The sequence below is a fragment of the Salvia miltiorrhiza genome, chromosome 8 (assembly GCF_028751815.1).
Source record: "Salvia miltiorrhiza cultivar Shanhuang (shh) chromosome 8, IMPLAD_Smil_shh, whole genome shotgun sequence".
NCBI classification, from domain to species: Eukaryota; Viridiplantae; Streptophyta; class Magnoliopsida; order Lamiales; family Lamiaceae; genus Salvia; species Salvia miltiorrhiza.
The window spans coordinates 51,489,232-51,511,864 of record NC_080394.1 but is presented as its reverse complement, the minus strand read 5'-3'; the positions used below and the strand labels follow the sequence as shown (position 1 = coordinate 51,511,864).

The window sequence follows — 22,633 nt, the reverse complement described above, 5'->3', positions numbered from 1 at the left end:
GTTTACCTTCAAAAAAAACAAAAGGTATGTAGTTTGGTATTTTTGCGTCTTTGACCCAAAAATATCTTAAATCGGATTATTATTATTTTTTTCAAAAATAAAGGAGTATTAATATTGTATTTATCCTTGTGATTAATTTTCTCGTCTTAAACTGTTCAACGGCTAAAACCACTATAACGTGTGCGTGTATATGTTTGACAGATTCAAGTGCAGAAATTCTAATAATTAAGAGAAGGAAAAATCTATAATTTGATGTGTGTGGCCTTGGAAAAATCCGAACAAGATGCATGTTACACTAATTAATTGCTACCACTCTTCAATGAATTAAATGAATTAAAGATCAAAATGAGTGTGTGTGTTCGCCTAGTGGTAAGAAGTTAATGCACAAGATCTAAGGTGTTGAGTTCTCGAGTCCTTCGTTGTGCGATCTTTAAATTTTTTTTATTTAATTATGTAATTTATATATTAAAAAAAGATCACAATGAAAACAAATTTGTCGAAATCCAATTCATTTTCTAGCAACTAAAATCCAATTCGAGATTTTGAGAAACAAAAAAAAAAAAAAAAAAAGAGAGAGACGAATTTAACATAAGGGCCCATCGGCCGGTTTAATTAGTACAAAGATCATATAATTACTCATAATTAAACCACATTTTTCATATATAGCAACTAAAGAAAATATATAGTACGTACCTTGACATGAAAATCCTGTGATTAAATGAGTAATATAGATATGAACACGAAGAAGAGTAGCTTCAAGAAATTATAAATTGAGCTACCTCTTCATATCATATAAGCTATACGTGTGTGTGTATCGAGTTCACGAGTATTGAAAATTTATTGGAATTTCGTAGGCTTTGTGCAAGTATCACGTGGGAATGCAATAAAGATATATAAGTAGGATTTAATTGTGAAGACTAATAATAGTTCATTGTGATGTTTTAAAATGAAACAAAAAAAGATTAATGTACTTTCACGTGTAGCTTCATATTGTACTTCCACGTAAAGATTAAATAAAAAAAATTAAAAATTAATATACTTTCGTTGGTAAATCGTCGTTATTTAACTACGGGAATAATTTTGTTGTTAAATTTAGTAACTAATTCCATGTTTTCTTGTAGTGTGTAAAACCCCTTAATTAATTTTTCGCCCTAATTTTTACATGAACGCACATTAATTTTTCATTTATGTAATATATCTATACTTAATATTCGTTTATGTTAAATATATTTATTTTAGTAAGGCTGATTTCAATCATTAACGATTATATTTCGTTAAACGTGTACGGAATTGTGGTCTCTAGTTCTCTAGAGTAGATAGCTTCACCAATTGTTACTATAATAATAATTTATTTGGTAAAAAAAATTAAATTAATACAAAACGGATAATACTTAATTAATTAATTATACAGCATGCGTGAGTCAATTTCCAAGCCACAACGCGTAAGCTTGATTTGATAGTGACTTCACATGGGAAAGTAATTGTTGACAAGAATTCTTCACTTTGAAAAAAATGGGAGAAATTTCAAATGTGACAAATCCATTTTCAAATAGTGATAGTCCGAAGGGGTCCTATATTATTCTAGAGGTGGGTATAATGATGATAGTTTAATACTCCCTCCGTCCCAAACGAAATGTCATGTTTTCCTTTTTGGGCTGTTCAAAACGAATGTCTTGTTTCCTTTTTTGGCAATACACTCTCTCTCTATACTTAATATTTAAATAATTTACATCAATCCACTTATCTACTTTATACACATTTTTTAATTTCTGTGTCGAAAAGAAATAAGACATTTCGTTTGGGACGGAGGGAGTACTACTTTATTTTAGAATAGTGTTTGATACAAGAGTTTTACACGTTTGAATTTACGTCGAAATACAAATGCCCAAGTTACCTCAACAATTTTACTTTGATTGCTACAGATTTCCCAATTCGAGCCACCTGCCAAACCGGTCCAAAAAATGTCAAAACCAAATGAGTAAATATCATATTAAAATTCAAATATTTTTTGAATTTGAATTATAAGAAATATTTTTGAAAATTTTAAACTATTAAGTTTATATCAAAATATTTCGCGTCCATTTTCTAATCCTTAGAATCATGGAATCATGACATGGCTCGTCGAATGCCACCGATAATTTATACTTCCTCCGTCCCACTATAAGTGACCTGTATTCCATTTTGGGCCGTCCCATTATAAGTGGCCTGTTTCCATTAATAAAAAAATTTAACCCTTTAGAAAATGTAGGCCATACCATTTTTAACCAATTTATGCATTCTTCTTAATTCTTGTGTCCAAAAGTTTTGAGCCACCTATAGTGGACGGAGGAAGTATTTTATTTTTTGTAAATGACATGGTACAAAATCACGTCTTTTTATGTCATATTATTTAAAAAAAATTAAAACAAAATGATATCATGTCATTTAAAACAATAAAATATAAATTACATGATAACATCCGACGAGCCACGTCATGATTCCTGATATCAGAAAATGAACGCAAGACATTTGATACAAACCTAATAGTTTGGTGTATTTACAGTTCAGGATATATATTTTTGATAAAAAAATGATATACTATAATATGAGGTTTAATATGATACTACTTATCTAAAAACAAATAAAGTCTAACTAATAAAAATAAAAAATAAATAAAATCTCATAATTATAAAATAAGACCTCAATCACTGCATCACAAAAGTCAATTTTGATGAGCTTCCAAAGAGGAGAGGAGAGGTGAGTCGGATGATTCTGCAGTAGTGATGGAGTTGAAAGTTGTGGTGTCTGAGAATTTGTATTCCTCAGCAATCTCAATACTATGAAATCCCACATCTTCTTGTTGCTGTTGTAATTCCAAAATGTGGCCATCTTCCATCATTCGAATACCTTCCAACTCCGCCGACACCTCCTTCATCGTCGGCCTGCTCTTGCCGTTCAAATGCAGGCATCTCCGGGCAAGCTCAGCGACGGCCGCCACCTCTTTCCGCCGCCCTTCTTTCACAACCTTGGGATCAAGAATCTCCGACACCCGATTCTCTTCCATGCATTGCAAGAAATGCGCAGCCAAACTCCTCCCCACATCAGCTCTCACTGCCCTCTCCCCTGTCAAAAGCTCCACCACCACCACTCCGAAGCTGTATACGTCGCTCTTCTCTGTGAACTGGTTCGACTGGAAGTACTCCGGATCCAAGTACCCGAACGTCCCCATCACCCTTGTCGTCACGTGCGTCTGATCGAGGTCCACGGACCTCGATGTCCCGAAATCCGACACCTTCGCGCGGTATTTCTCATCCAAGAGTATGTTGGTCGACTTCACGTCTCTGTGATAGATGGGAGCAGATGCAGCGTAATGCAGGTACGAGAGGGCGGCCGCCGCCTCTGCAGCGATCCTCACGCGCATCTTCCACGACAACGGGAACTCGTCGTTGTGCTCGTGGATGTGCTCGAAGAGCGTGCCGTTCGGGACGAACTCGTACACCAGGAGAGGGACCTCGGTCTCCAGACAACATCCCAGCAGCCTCACCACATTCCTGTGTCTGATTTGGGATAGGATCACGACTTCATTGATGAATGCTTCCATGTCGACTTGTTCCATCTTCTTCGACTTCTTCACCGCGACGAGCCTTCCGTCAGGCAACATCCCTTTGTAGACCGTGCCCTGCCCGCCACGGCCAAGCACGCGGTTTTCATTGTAGTGATCCGTGGCCAACGCCAGTTCTTTGGAGGCGAACAGCGTTATGTTCTCGCCGCCGCCATCGTTGGAGGAGAGCTTCTGTTCCAACAAGATGCCACCGTTCTGCTTAAAGAATCTCTTCTTCCGGTTGGCTTTGATTCTTCTCCTTATAACTTTGGAGAAAATCCACGCCCCTCCGAGCAGGATCAGCCCGCCGGTGGCGCTACTGATGCCTATAAGCGCTGAATTTGTCCGGCCGCCACCGTCCTTACACACGAAACTCCCGAAGGTGTTGACGCAATGCCCGAATGCACAGTTGTTTAACGACGAATTGCTGCATTCGTCGACGTCTCTGCAGCCCCCTCCCGGCAGATAGGGGTTCCCCTGAAAGCCGTTGTCGCAGTTGCATCGAGTCGTGTTGATAAAGTTGCTCGCGTCGTCGTCCAGGGAGGCTGCGAAGTAGACGCTCTCGTTCATGCATTTGACCCCCTGGAGAGACGTTGTGGCATTGGACACGTCGAGCTCCCACTCGAGTATCAACGGGACAGTCATCCCGGACGACATCTCGAGCAGAAAGGAAGTCCAGTTGCCGCCACTGCGGTTCAAGTATCTAAAGTAATCCCTCTCTAGCCATCTCTGATCGCTGAAGAATGTGTACCCGCAGACACTCCCAGCACGGCCATTGCCGGTGGAGTTGTAGAACACCTCGGCCTCTTCAAACAGCGATGGCAGTGTCGTCTGGCAGCAGTTTATCCCGTTGCAGCTTGGCGAGGTAGATCCACAGATCGGGTTACACCCTCCGAAGGAGGGTATTCTCCCGTTCGTGGTGTCATAGTCGAGCATTCTCACCTCGTTCCCACAACCAATGACAACTAGCCGGTTGTAGAGGCTCGAGTACCTGAAAGGGGTGCTGCGGCTGACTGTCTTCCCGACAAGGATCACCGTGTTGGTGGAGCAGTTTATAGGGAAGACGCCTTGTAACAGTCGAACTACCTTCCTGTCCAACGAGAATTCGAGCGCTTCCAAGCTCATGTACTCCAAGAATGGCTTTGGGGGGTTGGTCGTGTTGTCGCACGCCACTCTGAAGTATTCGTTGGCGCTGCACTCTGCACCGATGCCAAAAGGGTACGGGATCGTGACATTGTTTCCACATGTGTCGGGGCAACCGGGCTTCGACAGGGACTCCCCTCCACCCATTCTTGTATATAACATTAACAACAATAGCAATACAATTTGCAGCATCAACCTCATTTTTCTCTGCAGAATTCAGAAACATAGAGACTATGTCAAAGGTAGACAACTCGTGTATATTATATATGTTTCTGCAAGTTTACAAGTCTAGACGAGCAAAATGAGCTTGCAGCATAACCATTACATATATGACTCAAGATGCAATCAAAAGATCAAGATAGCCATCTAGCAGGTAAAATCACTTTGGATTTTGAAGAACAAGAAAAGGAAAGAGGATCCAAGCATGATAACTACCAGTATGTACCTTGCGTTAGGAAATCCTGTTATTGATCAATGAATCGTATCGTATGTGCTGAAGATTGACTATGAGTATGGAGCAGCAATCAATGCAATTGAATGTGTGTGTGTGTGTAGAGGACATTATTTATCTGTTGAAATAGACAACACAGTGGTCTACTTTGGTGTAATTAAGACTGTGTCAAACTCTTAAATTATGTATCATTCAAGTTGACACAGTCAATTTGTCTTTCTATTGTGATTTTTTCAAAAGGAAGCTCAACTTTATGTGTCATAATACATGAATGAATTTGAAGTAAATACCCAAGTATCAGAACAGATCAAGATAACTTTTTGAATGTCTTATTTCATGCAAAAGAGGAATGGATACCTGTTCTTCCATGATTATTCCCAAATCTTGTTGCTTCTAGATAACAACTCAAAAACTTTCCCCATGAGTTGCCAAACTGAAGGAGAGATTGATGAAAGATCAATTGCAGGATTCCAAAACTGGGTCTTGTCTTGTTTACAGATCCCACTGCTACTTCCTTCATTCTTGGCCCTTTCAGACATACAATCTCTTCGATCACACAACCACTCAATCAAGAATGACTAATGAATGATTTTCTTCCATGGAATGCAAGAAATGGGTGCAGATAAACTCCTTCCTGCTTCAGCTCTAGGTGTAGGATTCTTAATCTGTGAAAGGTTCATATCCTCATTGATGAAGAAAGAGGCTAATGACTTCATGTCATTAATTCAGGTAACTAAGTACATTTCAGTGGGGCATTTCATCGAACACCATCGTCTCATCATTCAAACCCTAACACTTGTGATTCATGAGATGTGTTTTCTCAGTCGAATCTGGTTAGCCTCTCGTTGGAGCTCCCTGCGCCTCTGGTTCTCGACTGGGAATTTGTCGTTGAATATGTCTGAGTTTGACAGTGAGCAAAGGCACAACGATGAAGGAAGCGGTGATGGAGTTGGAAGCAATCCAAATACGGAAATTGGTCGCGAATCTGCAAACTTGTGATGAAGAAACAGAGCCTGCTGCCATCTCGACTGAGGTTTATGATTCTTTATCAATCCCAAACACCGCCAATTTTAGCACGACTGCAGGTTCATCGGAGTTTCCTTTTCTGTCTGCGAGTTCATGAGCTCAATTATTTCTACTTTTGTGGTTAAGTTTTGTAATAAGATCTAAATAAGGAAAATTGGAGCTAAGGTTTTGGTTAGATCGTGGTTTGGTTTGGAATTGGACAGTTAGTCGTTTTTTTATAGTCTTAGATGGTCTGGACTTCATTTGAGACTCAATTTGGTGTCTCAATTTTTTTTTTTAATGTTTTAGTTTAATTTTATCATTATTTATTCAATCCAATTAGAGTATGTAGTTATTTAACTTATTTTTATTGTTTAATTTTATTTTTATTAATTAATTCATTACTATGGTTGATAATTCAAAATTATACTCCAATGACAATCTTATTTATAAGTTTTTCAATTTTCTTTTTACAAAATAAATAATATAATTGTCATAGACGGTGATACACAAAAACTATGGGCCACTGACACTCTTATTTATAAGTTGGAAGGTTATATTATGGGTGATTCTATTCATAGCCTCCATGATGCAGGTAGAAGCGTGAAATATATTTGATACTGATAAATATACGAACTCCGTTGATAACCATTGTATGCCGGAATACGTACAATAAGGGTTAATCCGTTGATTCACTCATGAATACCGGAAGAACACCGCGAGAAGGGAACAATCTCACCCTCTACATTTTAACTCTCAATTCAACTCCCTTAAAACATAAATAAAACTCCTATTTATAATAAAACCCTAAACATCTAAAAGGAAACAAACTAACTTGACCAACAAGACAAATCAATAATTAAAGATATAATATATTATACGATTCTATCTTCATCACTCCATTTTACTCTTTATAGCCTTTTATTTAAAAAAATAATTAAAAATTTACTATTTTATCCTATATTTTATAACCCCCAAATCAAATTAAATTTATAATAAATTAACAATTTCATTTAAATAAATCTGAAAATATTTATAGCCTCCTATCATAATCTAATAAAGAAATACATTTACGCAGATATAAACCCTCCAAATCACTGTGTAGCTCCAACTTAAAATTATGAGAATCACATGAAATGAACTACCAATTAACGAAGAAGAGCTCATCCACGTTAACCAATGAAAGATCATGGAAACGGGCAAAAACTTGTTGAAACTACTCCATGTAATTTGATATTTAAATCATAGCCCATTTGGGAATGAACCCAATCACTTCTTATGGTCAATATAGAGTGACGAAAAGATGCAAAAGAGATATGAGATCCATGATTATTTGGAGAAGGCATTTCTTCAAATTGTAACAGATCTCCTCAAACTCCTAAAAACAAATTTGAGTGAAAAAAAATTAAGGCATTAATCGAACCCTAATTAAGCCCCAAATCAGAAAGCAAAAACTTGATGATCTCTAAACAACGCTTAAGACAATTTTTAACTTTATTAAATTATATAGAACCAATTCAGATTTCAATTATACACATTTCAATTGCTAAACAATTGATAAGAAATTTGATGCGTCTGACTGATTTTTGAGAAGGCGGCGCTTCTTCATACTCGATAAATATTTTTAGATTGCAATTAAGAATTATACATATTTATTCTTTCAGATTTAATTATATAAAATTATTAATTTATTAAAAAGTTAATTTAATTTGGAGGCTATGAAATATAGGGTAAAATAGTAAATTTTAATTATTTTTAATTATTATTTTAAATAAGGGGCTGTAAAGAGTAAAATGGGGGCTATGAATAGAATCACCCTTATATTATTGAATATGAACCACAATTTTTTTTCTTTCAGTTTGGTAAGAAAATTTGTTTCATAGCTCGAGAAGTAGTAGGTGTGTCAAAAAATTCATTTTAACACTTTTTTATTTCTGGAACAACTCAATCATAATAAATTGAGGTATCAGAATAGATACATATATAGGTAAAGTTGTTTATTGGACAATGGTGTTCTAACATTGTACTCATTTTATTTGTAAATTTGTTAACTCATTTGTAGTTCAATAGTATTTCTTTCGTTTGTGCAAGTGATTAGGATACAAATTTCAATCTCTCTCGATTCTTCAACTCATAAAAAAATTAAATTTTAATATGTTTTAATGTCATTTCTTAAATGTTGACAATTTCTTACAAGTTTACATTCACGTAATCGTGTTATAATTTATTATCTATAATTGTTCTGTAATATTTTGATTATATAGTTATTGTCATTCTTTTTCTTTTGAGAAAAATAGTTATTGTCATTCTTAACAGATGAAGAACTAGTGCAAATTTAATTGGGTTGAAAAGTTCCGCAGATAGGCCCAAAGCCCATCTAAATCACATTAGATGAGTGGCTAACGAGATGCGGACTATTTTGCAAAACTCCCCAATATATCCCACATAATTTCATACTAAGAGCATCCGCGGTGGTGACCCGATAGGGGGTCTCGAGTCATCCCTTCTATTGGGTCGCCCACTAAGCGACAACGATTCGATAGGGTCCCGATAGAACAGGGCAGCTCCGATAGCACAAAGTCTTGGGCTCGTGTTTTACACGCACGCGCCAATTTAAAAAATAAATAAATCAAATCAAATTCAAAATCAAAGAAAATTTTCCATTTGACCGTTGCTTTTTTTTGTTTATTCTCGGTCATTCGACCGTTTGAGTTTTAATATATATATATATATATATATATATATATATATATATATATAGAGGAAGGCTAAAATAAGAACGCTTCTTAAAATATAAATTAGGAACCATTTTCAGCCCTTAGATCATTAAGATCTACGGTTGATTCATCACCTTGTTGGATAAATTCATGGTCCTGAGTTCGAATCCCAAAGGTAGCAAAAAATTATTTTTCAAAATTCATGCCTTTATACAGTTTATTCATGCGTATTATACATAAAATTCATGCATTTTGGCTGGTTCCTAATTCTTAAAATAAGGGTGGTTTATTGAATAACTGCCCCCTATATAATATATATATATATATATATATATATATATATATATATATATATATATAGGGGCGCGCTCCATTGAGACCCCCTATTTTTCGTGTAACATGAGTCCAATGAATAAGACATATAATACTAATGAACAAAACGTATATCTAATGAACAAGATGTATATACTGATGAAAAATAAAATTTAAAAAATTCGTAATGAATAAGATATATATACTGATGAACAGGGCCGTATATACTGATGAACAATGCAGTATATACTGATGAATAACAAAATTTAAAATATTATGCTCCATCCAAGATTCGAACCCTGCGAAAAAAAATCACCCTCAAGATACAATCTTAGCCATAGGATTGAGAAAATAAACGCACCAGATCGTGCCCTAGATCTCACTAAAATTATGGGGTCTCACTGGAGGGGGCCGCTCCAATGAGACCCCCTAATTTTAGTGAGATCTAGGGCACGATCTGGTGCGTTTATTTTATCAATCCTATGGCTGAGATTGTATCTGGAGGGTGATTTTTTTTCGCAGGGTTCGAATCTTGGAGGGAGCAGAATATTTTAAATTTTGTTATTCATCAGTATATACTGCATTGTTCATCAGTATTCGGCCTTGTTCATCAGTATATATGTCTTATTCATTACGAATTTTTTAAATTTTATTTTTTTCATCAGTATATACATCTTGTTCATTAGATATGCGTTTTGTTCATTAGTATTATATATCTTATTCATTGTACTCATGTTACACGAAAAATAGGGGGTCTCACTGGAGCGCGCCCCTATATATATATATATATATATATATATATATATATATATAGGAATTGGTTCAATTGAGATTTATATATATATTGAGATTTTGAGATAAATGAACATATAAGTACATTTTGATGAACTTGTCAATTAATTTTTATGAACGCGCGTTGGTCTGGGGTTCAATCCCTACAAGTGGCGTGTTTTTTAAATAAATTAAATAGATTCATATGTTCATGAGTTATATTGGTTATGTTCAAAGAATTTATTGATATGTTCATTTATCTCAAAATCTCAAAATATTTAAAATCTCAATATAAGCTAACCCTATATATATATATATATATATATATATATATATATATTCCTTTTTTCTCTTTTATAAATTTGCCTATCTTTTTCTTCTTCTTCTTCTTCTTCTTCTTCTTCTTCACCTCTCTTCCATACTCTTCTATCTTCTATCACAAATTTCTCTCAAAAAAGAAAAAAAAAATGGATCCACACAATCCCAATTGGTACGACTCAAATTGGGTTCCTGACCTCTCCGGCGGAGACGATTATCATCTCGATTTGGCGGGTATCAACTTGGAGGAGGAACCTCGTCCAAGCAGCGAGGAGGAGATGCTAGCCGCCCATTCCGCGTCGAAGCCCAAGAAAGGAGGGCGGCGGAAGGATTTTTTTTATGTCTTTAGGTTTTTTTTTAATTAGTTTTTAGTTTTTAATTAAGTAATTTTAAATTATGTCTTTAGTTTTTTTTAATGTAATCTTTAGGATTTTTAAAATTAATGAAGCTTAATTTGAAGCAAATTGTGTTATTTAAATTTCTGTAATTAAAATTAAATGAAAAATACAATAATCAAAACTAAAAAGATCAGGTCAGCTATCATATCATCTCACTGCAGCCTCACTGACCCATGTGATCCCCCCTCTATCAGGTCACCCCCCACTGTTGATGCTCTAATACTTTTGAATGCAAAAATATGTGAAATTTCAGAAAGAACCCCTACCAACTAGAAAATTAATTTTTTTGTGGACAAAGTCAATGATGGTAAAAATATACTAGTTGATTTGGTTAGGTACTAAAGTCCATATACCAATAAAATATGAACATAATTATGTTTTTTTTGATAAATTACATAAATAGGTTTTATAAGTGCAATCGAGGGAGTTGAGTAATAGGAGGAAATAAGATATTTTTATTGATTTTTTTTTAAGAAATGAGAGAATTTTATTAAAAGCACAAACATGGGATATGGAGATGATCTTCCCCAAAGAACGTGGATTCATTCCAAACATGTAGTGCAACAATATTTCTCGTGGCTTTCGCTGTACTATAAGCAATAATATTTTGATTCCTCCTAAATTTTTTGATCTTGAGCCCCGTTAACGACGATAATTCAAACAAGAGCGCCCACTTCGATAACATTTTGCTCACGAGAACTAATGACGTCGCACGCCAGTTTACAATTAGACTCCACCGAACACGTCGTGCATCCTAGCCTCCTTAATGCCCATACCAGTTATTTTCAAAGTTTTTCTAGCAACAAATCCACTTTCATGATCCCAAATGACTATATCGATGCCCGTAAAGTTGTCATCTTTGAAGAAAGTTGCATTCACTCTGCATCTATGCATCTAATCCTCCCCACTCATCGCGACTGCTCATCACTAGGAAAACATATATAGCAGGAAAACATGCTTATCACACCGAAAATATAGGAATAATATTATTCCTCCTTTGTAGTGTAAAAGAGGAATGAGTAAGTGTTAAATTCTATTTAATAAGAAACAAGGGAAAATAAATAAAAGATTTAAATGATGAAATTTGGTTTCATCTTTTATTTTTTCATGATAGATTTACAATCAAAGAGAATGCACCAGTGAAAAAATTACTAATTTTTAAAAATAAAAAATAATAACAGTTGTGGCAACAATTTGTAAAGAAACTAATCTATTCGGATAACATCCTAAAAACAAAAAGGATAAAGACACATTAATTTGTCTTACCAAACTCGTGAGTCAATTTGCAAGCCACAACGGGTAAGCTTGATTTGATAGTGACTTCACATGGGGAAGTAATTGTTAACAATAATTCATCACTTTGAAAAAACATAAAAAAATTTGGGTACAATCGGGTATATCGTACAATCGGGTTGACACACACCTAAAATAGTGTTATTTATACGGTTCGAGTCAAAATACGAGTTCAAATTAAGGTGCGGATCAAGATCTAAGTGAGGATGCAACCCATGAGCGAATCTTCATGGTTAGTGCACTGGGCTCTAGCCCAATACAAGCCCAAAATTTTGTCTTATATATATTAAATATATTTAGCCTAATATCTATATAGTTCACTCTTAGCCCTGACCAACTTTTAGAAAAAGATTAAAAACCTTTCAACATAATATTAAAAATAAGTTTCTCTTGTAGAAGCTGGATTAATCTTTTTAAAAATATATAGAGGTAGTTTTTTATATGCTTTCAATATTGAATTCACTGAAAAAGAACATTATTTATTATAGTAGGTGATCGAATTTTAATTCTAAGTTTATTAAAATTCTACTTGAATAACGAACTGAGTCTATTAAAATTCTACTTGAATATAAAAATAAATTGTACGTACTGCCCAAAATTTTTGGCTCGGGGGCGATCGCCCCTAAACCCCCATTTAATACCTTCAAGTTCAGCCCTCCCTATCGGCAATTTTGGGATCCGCTTCTGGTGTAACCCAATTGTACGATACACTCGATTGTACCCAAGACCATCTCTTGAAAAAATGAGAGAAATTTCAAACGTGACAAATTCATTTTCAAATAGTGATAGTCGGAAAAGGTCCTATATTATTTTATAAGGTTAATGGTAATCTTTATCCTATTTGAAAGACAAAAACAAAAATATACCCATTATAATAGAAATGTATAAAATGTACCTTTTTGGGGGTTGAAAGGACTAAGATACCCATAAAACAAAAAGAAATTACCAAACAAATTCCCTTCCCCCAAATCCCTAAATCACAGACACTCTTTTCTCTCACTCTCTCTCTCTCTCTCTCTCCACTGTGCCTCCGGCGCCTCCACGCCTCCGCCGCGGCCTCTACCACCTCCACGCTGCTGACGTCTATAATTGGTAGTGAATATATCTCTGCAACTTCAACATCAAACACAAAATGAAATAATTTTGAAATATTCATCTTCAAAACCCCCAAAGCTAGCTTCTTCAATTGTGGATTTATTCGATTCGATCATAATCTGATGGTTTAAGGTATATTGAGGTCTTCTATACATGAGTTACTATTATTCAAAACTATTTTATGGTTTATGAACAACATTTTTGAATTGAGTTGATATATCTCGAAGATTCGCGTGTTTGTTCTATTGTGCTCGATTCGCGAACTTCGCTCGGCATGCCCGACACTTAATGTCGAGCAATAGTTCAATTTAAACTATTGCTCGATATCTCTGCCTTGCTCGATTGTTCAATGCTCGAGGTATCGAGCAATAATTCAATTTGAACTATTGCTTGCCTTGCTCGACAGTTCAATGCTCGACGCTTGACGTCTCCGCCTCGCTCGACAGTTCTTTGTGGCTCGACATGTGATGCTCGACACTCGATGCTCGAAGTATCGAGCAATAGTTTAATTTGAACTATTGCTCGATAGTTCAATGCTCGACGCTTCAGTGTCGAACAATGCGTGAATTACACATAAGGGTAAAAATATCCTAAATGGGTAGATTTTATTATTTTGAAAAAAGTGGGTATATTTTATGTTTCATCTTTCAAAAAGAGTATACCCTTGCCTCTATTTTATAACCTCTTTCAAAATCTGTATAATTCAAAATCTGTATAATGATGCTAGTTTGATACTTTATTTTCGAATAGTGTTTGACACAAGAGTTTTACACGTTGCGGTTTACGTTGAAAATACAAAAAGTGGACCTTAAAAATGATAATATTTGCTTTAATACATTTGTAATTTATCCACATATTTAAAAAAAAAAAATTGGTCATTGTTATTATTTTATTCTCCACTTAAAACATTAAAAAAAATATCCACACAAAATACATGCACAATTTACGTCTTAACTACTAGTTTTCACTTTTTACACGCTAAAATCACTTTTCACTATCTTACTCACACCAACTCTATGCGGCCACCTTCGTTGACAAGATGGTACACAATAAATTATGGGAGAGAGGATCTGATGTGCAAAACTCCCACAAAAACAGAAATAGTTGAGCTCATGAACTCCCAGCCAGAAAAGGAGACTCTGATGATTCTGTAGTCGCGCTAAAATTGGTTGTGTCTGAGATAAACAAAGAATCATAAGCCGCAATCGAGATAGCTGCAAGCTCTGTTTCTTCATCCCAAGTTTCCAGATTCCCGACCACTTTCCCCATCTGGATCGCTTCCAACTCCATCACCGCTTCCTTCATCGTCGGCCTTTGCTTACTGTCCAAACTCAGACATCTCCTCGCAAGCTTCGCCACCGCCGCCACATCCTCCGCCCTCCCTTCCCTCACCACCTCCGGATCAAGAATGTCCAACAGCTTACCCCCCTGCATCGCGTGCAAGAACTGCGCCACGAGGCTCCTCCCTCCTTCACCCTTCTCCGCCGCAGTCACCGCTTTCTCCCCCGTCAGAAGCTCCACCGCCACCACCCCAAAACTGTACACGTCGCTTTTCTCTGTGAACTGATTCGACTGGAAGTACTCGGGATCCATGTACCCGAATGTCCCCATCACGCGCGTCGTCACATGAGTCTGATCCGCGTCGAACGACCGCGACGTCCCGAAATCCGACACCTTCGCGTGGTACTTCTCGTCCAAGAGTATGTTGCTGGACTTGATGTCTCTATGATAAATAGGAAGCGACGATGAATAGTGCAGGTAAGCAATTGCTCCGGCCACCTCCGCCGCGATCCTCACCCGAATCCGCCACGACAAGGGGAACTCGCCGCCTACGTCGTGGAGGTGTTGGAAGAGCGTGCCGTTGGGGACGAACTCGTACACGAGAAGAGGGAAATCCGTGTCGAGACAACATCCTAGCAACTTCACCACATGCCGATGATTGATCCGCCACAGCAGCACCACCTCGTTGATGAATCCTCCCACATCGGATTCCGCCATCTTCTTCGACTTCTTCACCGCAACGACCCTTCCGTCGCGTAACATCCCTTTGTAGACCGTGCCTTGCCCGCCGCGACCGAGCACCCGATCCTCCTGTTAGTCAAAGGTGGCAGCTTTCTTTTGTGGCTGTCACCAACCACCTCTCACCAACTACCTCTCACCAACCACATCTCACCTACCACCTCCAATTCCTTCACTATAAATAATCCCCTCCGCAGCACTTGCAAAACACACCAAACAACCATCAAAGCTTTCTGCTAGAGAGAGATAGAGAAAGAGAGAGAGAGAGAGAAAAATCTTGTGAGAGAAAACTTCAGTGTGGAAGTTATACACGAGTGATAAAAGTGAGTTGAGAGATAGCCTCTGCGTAGGCAGATACAAAATACAGTGTGGTAATTTTGTTGTACTCCTCCTTTTGAGATTCTCTAATATATTGGTGTGGGTCCGTGGACGTAGGCAGTTTGGCCGAACCACGTTAAAAATATCGGTGTCATTTATTTTTCTCGTTTCATATCGGTCGATATCCAAAATATTGCGTCACACTAGATCCCGGGCGGAATTAGTTGCGTCTAATTTCCTAACAACTGGTATCAAAGCCACGTTGGTGGCGAAATTTTTTTTTCTTGCGCTGGTACTATTCACGTGAATAGTGAATTCGTGAATAGTAAATTTGCGAACAGTGTTTCGTGCGCAACGGTAATTATTCTTTTAAAATTCTTAGTATGCTCTGTGGTTGCAGTGTAAACTGAACCTCCACATCAGAAACGAATTTTTTGAGAAAATTATCGTGTTTTCTGATCGAGTGGGAGCAATGTCGACAGACGATAAAATTTCCAAAATGGAGAAATTCAATGGTGTGAATTTTGGATTTTGGAAAATGCAAATGGAGGATTACTTGTACCAGAAGGACCTGTATAAGCCCTTGAAGGAAAAGCCAGTGGATATGAAGGACGACGAGTGGGAGGTGCTTGATCGAAAAGCACTCGGCGCAATCAGACTGACCTTATCAAAGTCAGTCGCCTTCAACATAAAGCATGAGAAGACAACAACGTCTCTCATGAAAGCTTTATCCGGCATGTACGAGCAGCCGTCTGCAGCAAATAAAGTTCATTTGATCAAGAAATTGTTCAATATGAAAATGACGGAGAGCGGAAGATTTGGAGAACATTTGAACGAGTTCAACGAAGTGACGGACCAACTTACCACGGTGGACATCAAATTCGATGATGAGGTCCGGGCTTTGTTAATTCTTGGGCAGTTACCTGAGAGCTGGAATGGCACAGTTACGGCCATTAGCAGCTCTGCCGGTAAGTCCAAAATGAAGTTCGATGATGTCGTGAGCATGATCTTAACCGAGGAGATCCGGAGGCAGTCAGATGTAGTCTCCACTTCAGGTGCCGCTTTAAATGCAGAAAGCAGAGGCAGAAACTCAAACAGAAGTCAAGGGCGTGGACGGAGCAAGTCAAGGAATGGCAGGCAGAGCTCCAGGATCCACAAGAATTCCAACAAATCAAAGTCTGTTGAATGTTGGAACTGTGGTCAGGTCGGACACTACAGAACGCAGTGTAAAGTACCTTCAAAGGGAAACGAGACAAAGACCGAAGCCAATGTTGTGGCTGAAGAAGAAGGCGATGCCTTGATATGTTCCATGGAGAAAAGGGCCGAGTATTGGGTCATAGACTCTGGAGCATCTTTCCATGCCACCTCGAATCGAAATTCCTTCATAAATTACATGTCGGGAAATTTCGGAGAAGTATATCTTGGAGATGATCATCCATGCAGCGTGGTGGGCATAGGAGAAGTACAGATCAAACTCAATGGATCTGTATGGAAATTGAAGGACGTGAGACACATTCCAGAGTTGAGGAAGAACTTGATCTCCGTCAAGCAATTGTCAAGAGAAGGATGTGATACACACTTCTCTGGTGATTATTGGAAAATCACTAAGGGCGCAATGATTCTTGCACGTGGCAAGGATACTGGAAGCCTATACACAACGATGAATGCGTGTGTGACAATTGCAGTTGCTGATAGCAAGAAGAATGCAAATCTGTGGCACCAAAGACTTGGGCACATGATCCAGAAAGGGCTCAAGTATATGCATTCGAAAGGGAAACTACCAGAGCTTCAGTCTGTTGATATAGACTTTTGCGAAAGTTGTATCTTCGGGAAGCAGAAGAGGGTGAGTTTCAATACCAGTGGTAGAACTCCGAAGCAAGTAAAGCTTGAGTTAGTCCACACAGATGTTTGGGGCCCAGCAGCAGTTTCATCCATTGGCGGAAAGTCTTACTTTGTGACTTTCATCGATGACCACTCGAGACACAAGTCAGAGGTGTTCGAGGCGTTCAAGAAGTGGAAGGCCATGGTGGAAAATGAAACTGGCTTACGGATAAAGAAGTTGAGATCCGATAATGGTGGAGAATACGAAGATATGGCGTTCAAGAAATTTTGTTACCAGGATGGCATCAAGTTAGAAAGGACGTTGCCAGGGACACCACAACAAAATGGAGTTGCAGAATGCATGAACCGGACGTTGACAGAAAGAGCTAGGAGCATGAGGATACATGCAGGACTGCCAACACAATTTTGGGCAGAAGCTGTCAACACAGCGGCATATCTCGTTAACCATGGGCCATCTGTACCATTGGAGTACAGAATACCTGAGGAAGTTTGGAGCGGCAAAGAAATTAAACTTTCTCACTTGAAAGTATTTGGTTGTGTCGTGTATGTACACATTAGTGATAATGCCAGGAGTAAGCTCGACTCCAAATCACTAAAATGTACTTTCATTGGATATGGTGGAGATGAGTTCGGGTACCGTTTTTGGGATGATAAAAACAGGAAGGTCATTCGAAGCAGGAATGTCATATTCAATGAAAATGTGATGTACAAGGACAGGAATGCAGTGCAGTCCACCGACACAACAAGTGACGATCCAACATACGTTGATCCAGATGATACTGCAGAGTGCAGTACATCAAAGCAAACAGATGAAGGTTTGCAGACGGAGGAGCCCAACTCTGAGGCTGATCCACCACAGTCTCCAGTTCCAGCTCCAACTCCTATACCCAGGAGGTCATCTCGACCTCATGTTCCAAACAGGAAGTACATGAATCAAATGTTACTGACCGATGCTGGTGAACCTGAATTCTATGAAGAAGCATGTCAAGTCGGAGATTCTGTCAAGTGGGAGCTTGCAATGAAAGAAGAGATAAAATCTCTTATCTCTAATATGACGTGGGAACTAGTTGAGTTGCCCAAAGGAAAGAAAGCTCTACACAACAAATGGGTGTACAGAATCAAAGAAGAGCATGATGGTTCAAAGCGATATAAGGCAAGATTGGTAGTCAAAGGTTTCCAACAGGAAGAAGGAATTGACTACACAGATATCTTTGCTCCGGTTGTAAAGTTGACAACAATCCGATCGGTCCTGAGTATTGTTGCAACGGAGGACTTGCATCTAGAGCAGTTAGATGTGAAAACTGCTTTCCTCAATGGTGACTTAGAGGAGGAAATATACATGCAACAACCAGATGGATTCTCTGTCAAAGGAAAGGAGAAGCTGGTGTGCAAGTTGAAAAAGAGCCTGTATGGCTTGAAGCAAGCTCCAAAGCAATGGTACAAGAAGTTTGATGGATTCATGCAGAAAAATGGCTACATGAAGTGCAATGCTGACCATTGTTGTTACTTCAAGAGGTTCGAGTCCAGCTATATCATCTTGCTACTTTATGTTGATGACATGTTAGTAGCCGGCTCAGACTTGAACGAAATCAAGAAGTTGAAAAGACAGCTTTCAGCGGAGTTCGAGATGAAGGACTTAGGAGAAGCAAAGCAAATTCTTGGGATGAGAATTTACAGAGACAAGCAAAAAGGTGTTTTGCAGTTGTCTCAGGCCAACTACGTCAATCGAATCTTGCAAAGATTCAACATGAGCAGTGCTAAGCCGGTTAGCTCAGCATTAGCTAACCATTTCCGCCTATCCAAAGAGCACTCTCCAAAGACTAAGGAGGAAAGAGACTTCATGGCTAAAATTCCTTACGCCTCAGCCATTGGAAGTCTGATGTATGCCATGGTCTGTACTAGACCAGATATCGCTCATGCAGTGGGAGTTGTGAGCAGATTTATGGCAAATCCAGGAAAGCAGCATTGGGAAGCAGTAAAGTGGATATTGAGATATCTACGTGGATCTACTGATAGATGCTTATGCTTTCGACGAGGTGATGTAGCACTACAAGGTTTTGTAGATGCAGATTTTGCCGGTGAGGTAGATCGCAGGAGAAGCACTACCGGTTATGTCTTTACTGTTGGCACGACTGCTGTTAGTTGGATCTCGCAGATACAAAAGATTGTTGCTTTATCCACTACAGAAGCAGAGTACGTGGCAATCACAGAGGCTAGCAAAGAAATGATCTGGTTACAAGGGTTGTTGGCAGAATTGGGTTTTGATCAGACGAAGAATGTCTTGCACAGCGATAGTCAGAGTGCGATACATCTGGCAAAGAATTCAGCATTTCATTCTAGAACGAAACATATTGGACTTCGTTATCATTTCATCAGATCTCTGTTGGAGGATGAGGTGTTAATACTTGAAAAGATCCAAGGAGCTCAAAATCCAGCCGACATGCTTACAAAGGCAGTAACCATTGATAAATTGAAGTTGTGCTCAGCTTCAATTGGTTTGCTAGAATGACAAAGACAGAAAGGCTGCTGCGTTGATCGAGGTGTGAAGACAGATTGAAATCAGTCTTCAAGTGGGAGATTGTTAGTCAAAGGTGGCAGCTTTCTTTTGTGGCTGTCACCAACCACCTCTCACCAACTACCTCTCACCAACCACATCTCACCTACCACCTCCAATTCCTTCACTATAAATAATCCCCTCCGCAGCACTTGCAAAACACACCAAACAACCATCAAAGCTTTCTGCTAGAGAGAGATAGAGAAAGAGAGAGAGAGAGAGAAAAATCTTGTGAGAGAAAACTTCAGTGTGGAAGTTATACACGAGTGATAAAAGTGAGTTGAGAGATAGCCTCTGCGTAGGCAGATACAAAATACAGTGTGGTAATTTTGTTGTACTCCTCCTTTTGAGATTCTCTAATATATTGGTGTGGGTCCGTGGACGTAGGCAGTTTGGCCGAACCACGTTAAAAATATCGGTGTCATTTATTTTTCTCGTTTCATATCGGTCGATATCCAAAATATTGCGTCACACTAGATCCCGGGCGGAATTAGTTGCGTCTAATTTCCTAACACCTCCTTGTACCGATCCGTCGCTATCGCCAGCTCTTTCGAGTCGAAGAAGGTCACTTTCTCAGACAGCAGCAAGGGCCCACCGTTTCGCTCGAACAACTTCTTCTTGCGGTTGGCTTTGATTCTCTTCCGCGCTGCTTTAGACAACACCGCCGCCGCTCCGACCAAAACCAACGCACCTAACCCAGAGACGACACCGACGATTACTGCTCTCGGCTGGGGTGATGATCTTCTGTATTTATCATCGCCTAGACATGAAAATGAGCCAATCGTGTTGACACACGTGGTCCCGATTTCGCAGGTATTCAACGTCGAATTCTTGCACTCGTCTATATCCTGGCAGATCAAATAAGGATTCCCTTCAAAACCAGACTTGCAAGAGCATACAGTAGTGCTGCTATTCATGTTTGCATCATTGATGATCTTGCACTGAACCCCTTCTTTCGCAGATGGTATCTCGAATTCCCAGTCGAGAACCAGAGGCGCGCGGAGCTCCGACGAGAGGCGGCTGACCGGATTCGAGAAGTTGTGTAAGCTTGTGTGATTTGTGTAATCGTTGAGGATCCATCTTTGATCGGTCATGAACACGAAGCCGCAGGTGAGGGCGTCGCTGTCGTCGGCTTCGGCGTTTCGGTAGAAGAACTCGATTTCTCTCTGGCGCGGCGGGATGATGTTCTGGCAGCAGTTGATTCCGTTGCAGATGGGTGAGACGCCGCAGATGGGGTTGCATTCGCCGTAGGAAGGGAGGAGGGAGACTACGTTCTGGCAGCCGACAACGACCAATCTGTTGTAGGCGCTGGAGAAGGTGGCGAAGGAGAATCCGGCGACGGGCTGCCCCAGCTGCCGCAGCTTTTTCTCTCTAGAGCAGTTGAGGGGAGAGACGGACTGCATCACCGTAACTGTTCTGGTGGCCAATGAGATGTCGACCACTTCTTCAAACCCTAATTGCACCATGAAGAATGGGATCGGGGGATTGAATGTTTCGTTGCAGATGATCGTGAAAGGTATGTCGGCGCTGCAGTTCATGCCGATGCCGAAAGGATATGGAACGACGACGTTTCCGCACTTCTCTCGGCAGCCCGGCTTCGACAAAGATACGCCGCCTTGTGCTGCCGTTAGGCGGAGGAAGAGCGCGGCCGCGAGTAATGAGGCCAACCTCATTTCTATTTTCTTTGAAATGAATTCTATAATGAATTTATCAAGTTTTCAAGAAAATAAAATTATAAAGCACTAGAGACTAGAGATGAAAAAGATTCTAATATTAATGCTTTGAAAAATTAAAGAACGGCGTTGAAAAATTGTGAGGTTGATTGATAGGCATCGTGGCTTATTCATGATCAAGATTCTAGATTACCAAGTCCTTGAATTGATCATGAGCTCGTGCTTAAAAAGAAGTTATATAATGAATTGAAAACTCTAATTGATTCAGCAAGAATTTGTCAAAAGTTATCTTGATCAGTATACTGATCAAGATAAATATAATTGAATGTGTCTCCATTGAATAATTAATACTACATAATTTAAGAGTTTGACATGGTCTTAATTACACTCCAATAGACCACTGTGTTATTTTTAGCCTCTTGAATTGATTCCTAACACAATGGTGTATTTGAGTCATATATGTAATGGTTATGTTGCAAGCTCATTTTGCTCATCTTGACTTGTAAACTTGCACAAACATATAGTCGCTTTGTTTATTTTGAATCTGGTTATATATATATATATATATATATATATATATATATATATATATATATATATATATATATAGGGTTGCATTCAAGATTGCACAGGTGCGGGGGCGGGGGCGGGAGCGATACGGTTCGAGTGCGGGGATACGGATTTTTAAAAATTATAGGGTGAGATTCGTGAAGGATACGTCTATTATATTTATATATTTTATTATATATAATCAATCAAATACATATATATTTATATATTTTATTATATGTAATCTATCAAATTTAAAAATTAAAATAAAATCTAAAAGGCTATATTAAAAGAACCCATTTAAAATAAAATCAATTATAGCTCCCTAAAATTTGAAAGGCTATATTAGAATAAATGAACCCATTTAAAATGAAATACATTTAGGCCCATTTAAAATAATTAGGCCCATTTAAAATTAAATCAATTATTAAAACTTAAAAGTCAAAAGTTTTACTCTCTTCACGAATCAGCCCTCTCTCTCTTTTCTCCCTCTCTCTTTCCTCACAATCCGCCGCCCTCTCTCTCTTTTCTCTCTCTCTTTCCTCACAACCTGCCGCCCTCTCTCTCTCTAATCTCTCTATCTGCTCCCTCATCT

At 38.7% G+C, this 22,633-nt stretch overlaps 2 protein-coding genes across 3 annotated transcripts; both read right to left on the bottom strand.

Annotated features, from left to right (window-relative positions):
- Nucleotides 1-2,399: 2,399 nt before the first annotated feature.
- LOC130998943 (wall-associated receptor kinase-like 8) lies at nucleotides 2,400-6,332 on the bottom strand. Of its 2 annotated transcripts, none has more exons than XM_057924381.1 (2): nucleotides 5,532-6,332; nucleotides 2,400-4,930 (listed from the first exon to the last, which is right to left on the bottom strand). In XM_057924381.1, the coding sequence occupies exons 1-2, from the start codon at nucleotides 5,541-5,543 to the stop codon at nucleotides 2,702-2,704; spliced, it is 2,241 nt and encodes a 746-aa protein (XP_057780364.1). In that variant the 5' UTR covers nucleotides 5,544-6,332; the 3' UTR covers nucleotides 2,400-2,701. The 2 variants fall into 2 exon arrangements, with proteins under 2 accessions (XP_057780364.1, XP_057780365.1); XM_057924382.1 differs by lacking the exon at nucleotides 5,532-6,332 and adding an exon at nucleotides 5,169-5,368.
- Nucleotides 6,333-13,962: 7,630 nt separating this feature from the next.
- LOC130998942 (wall-associated receptor kinase-like 8) lies at nucleotides 13,963-21,523 on the bottom strand. The gene is made up of 2 exons (XM_057924380.1): nucleotides 20,332-21,523; nucleotides 13,963-15,171 (listed from the first exon to the last, which is right to left on the bottom strand). The coding sequence occupies exons 1-2, from the start codon at nucleotides 21,487-21,489 to the stop codon at nucleotides 14,194-14,196; spliced, it is 2,136 nt and encodes a 711-aa protein (XP_057780363.1). The 5' UTR covers nucleotides 21,490-21,523; the 3' UTR covers nucleotides 13,963-14,193.
- Between the last annotated feature and the right edge of the window lie 1,110 nt (nucleotides 21,524-22,633).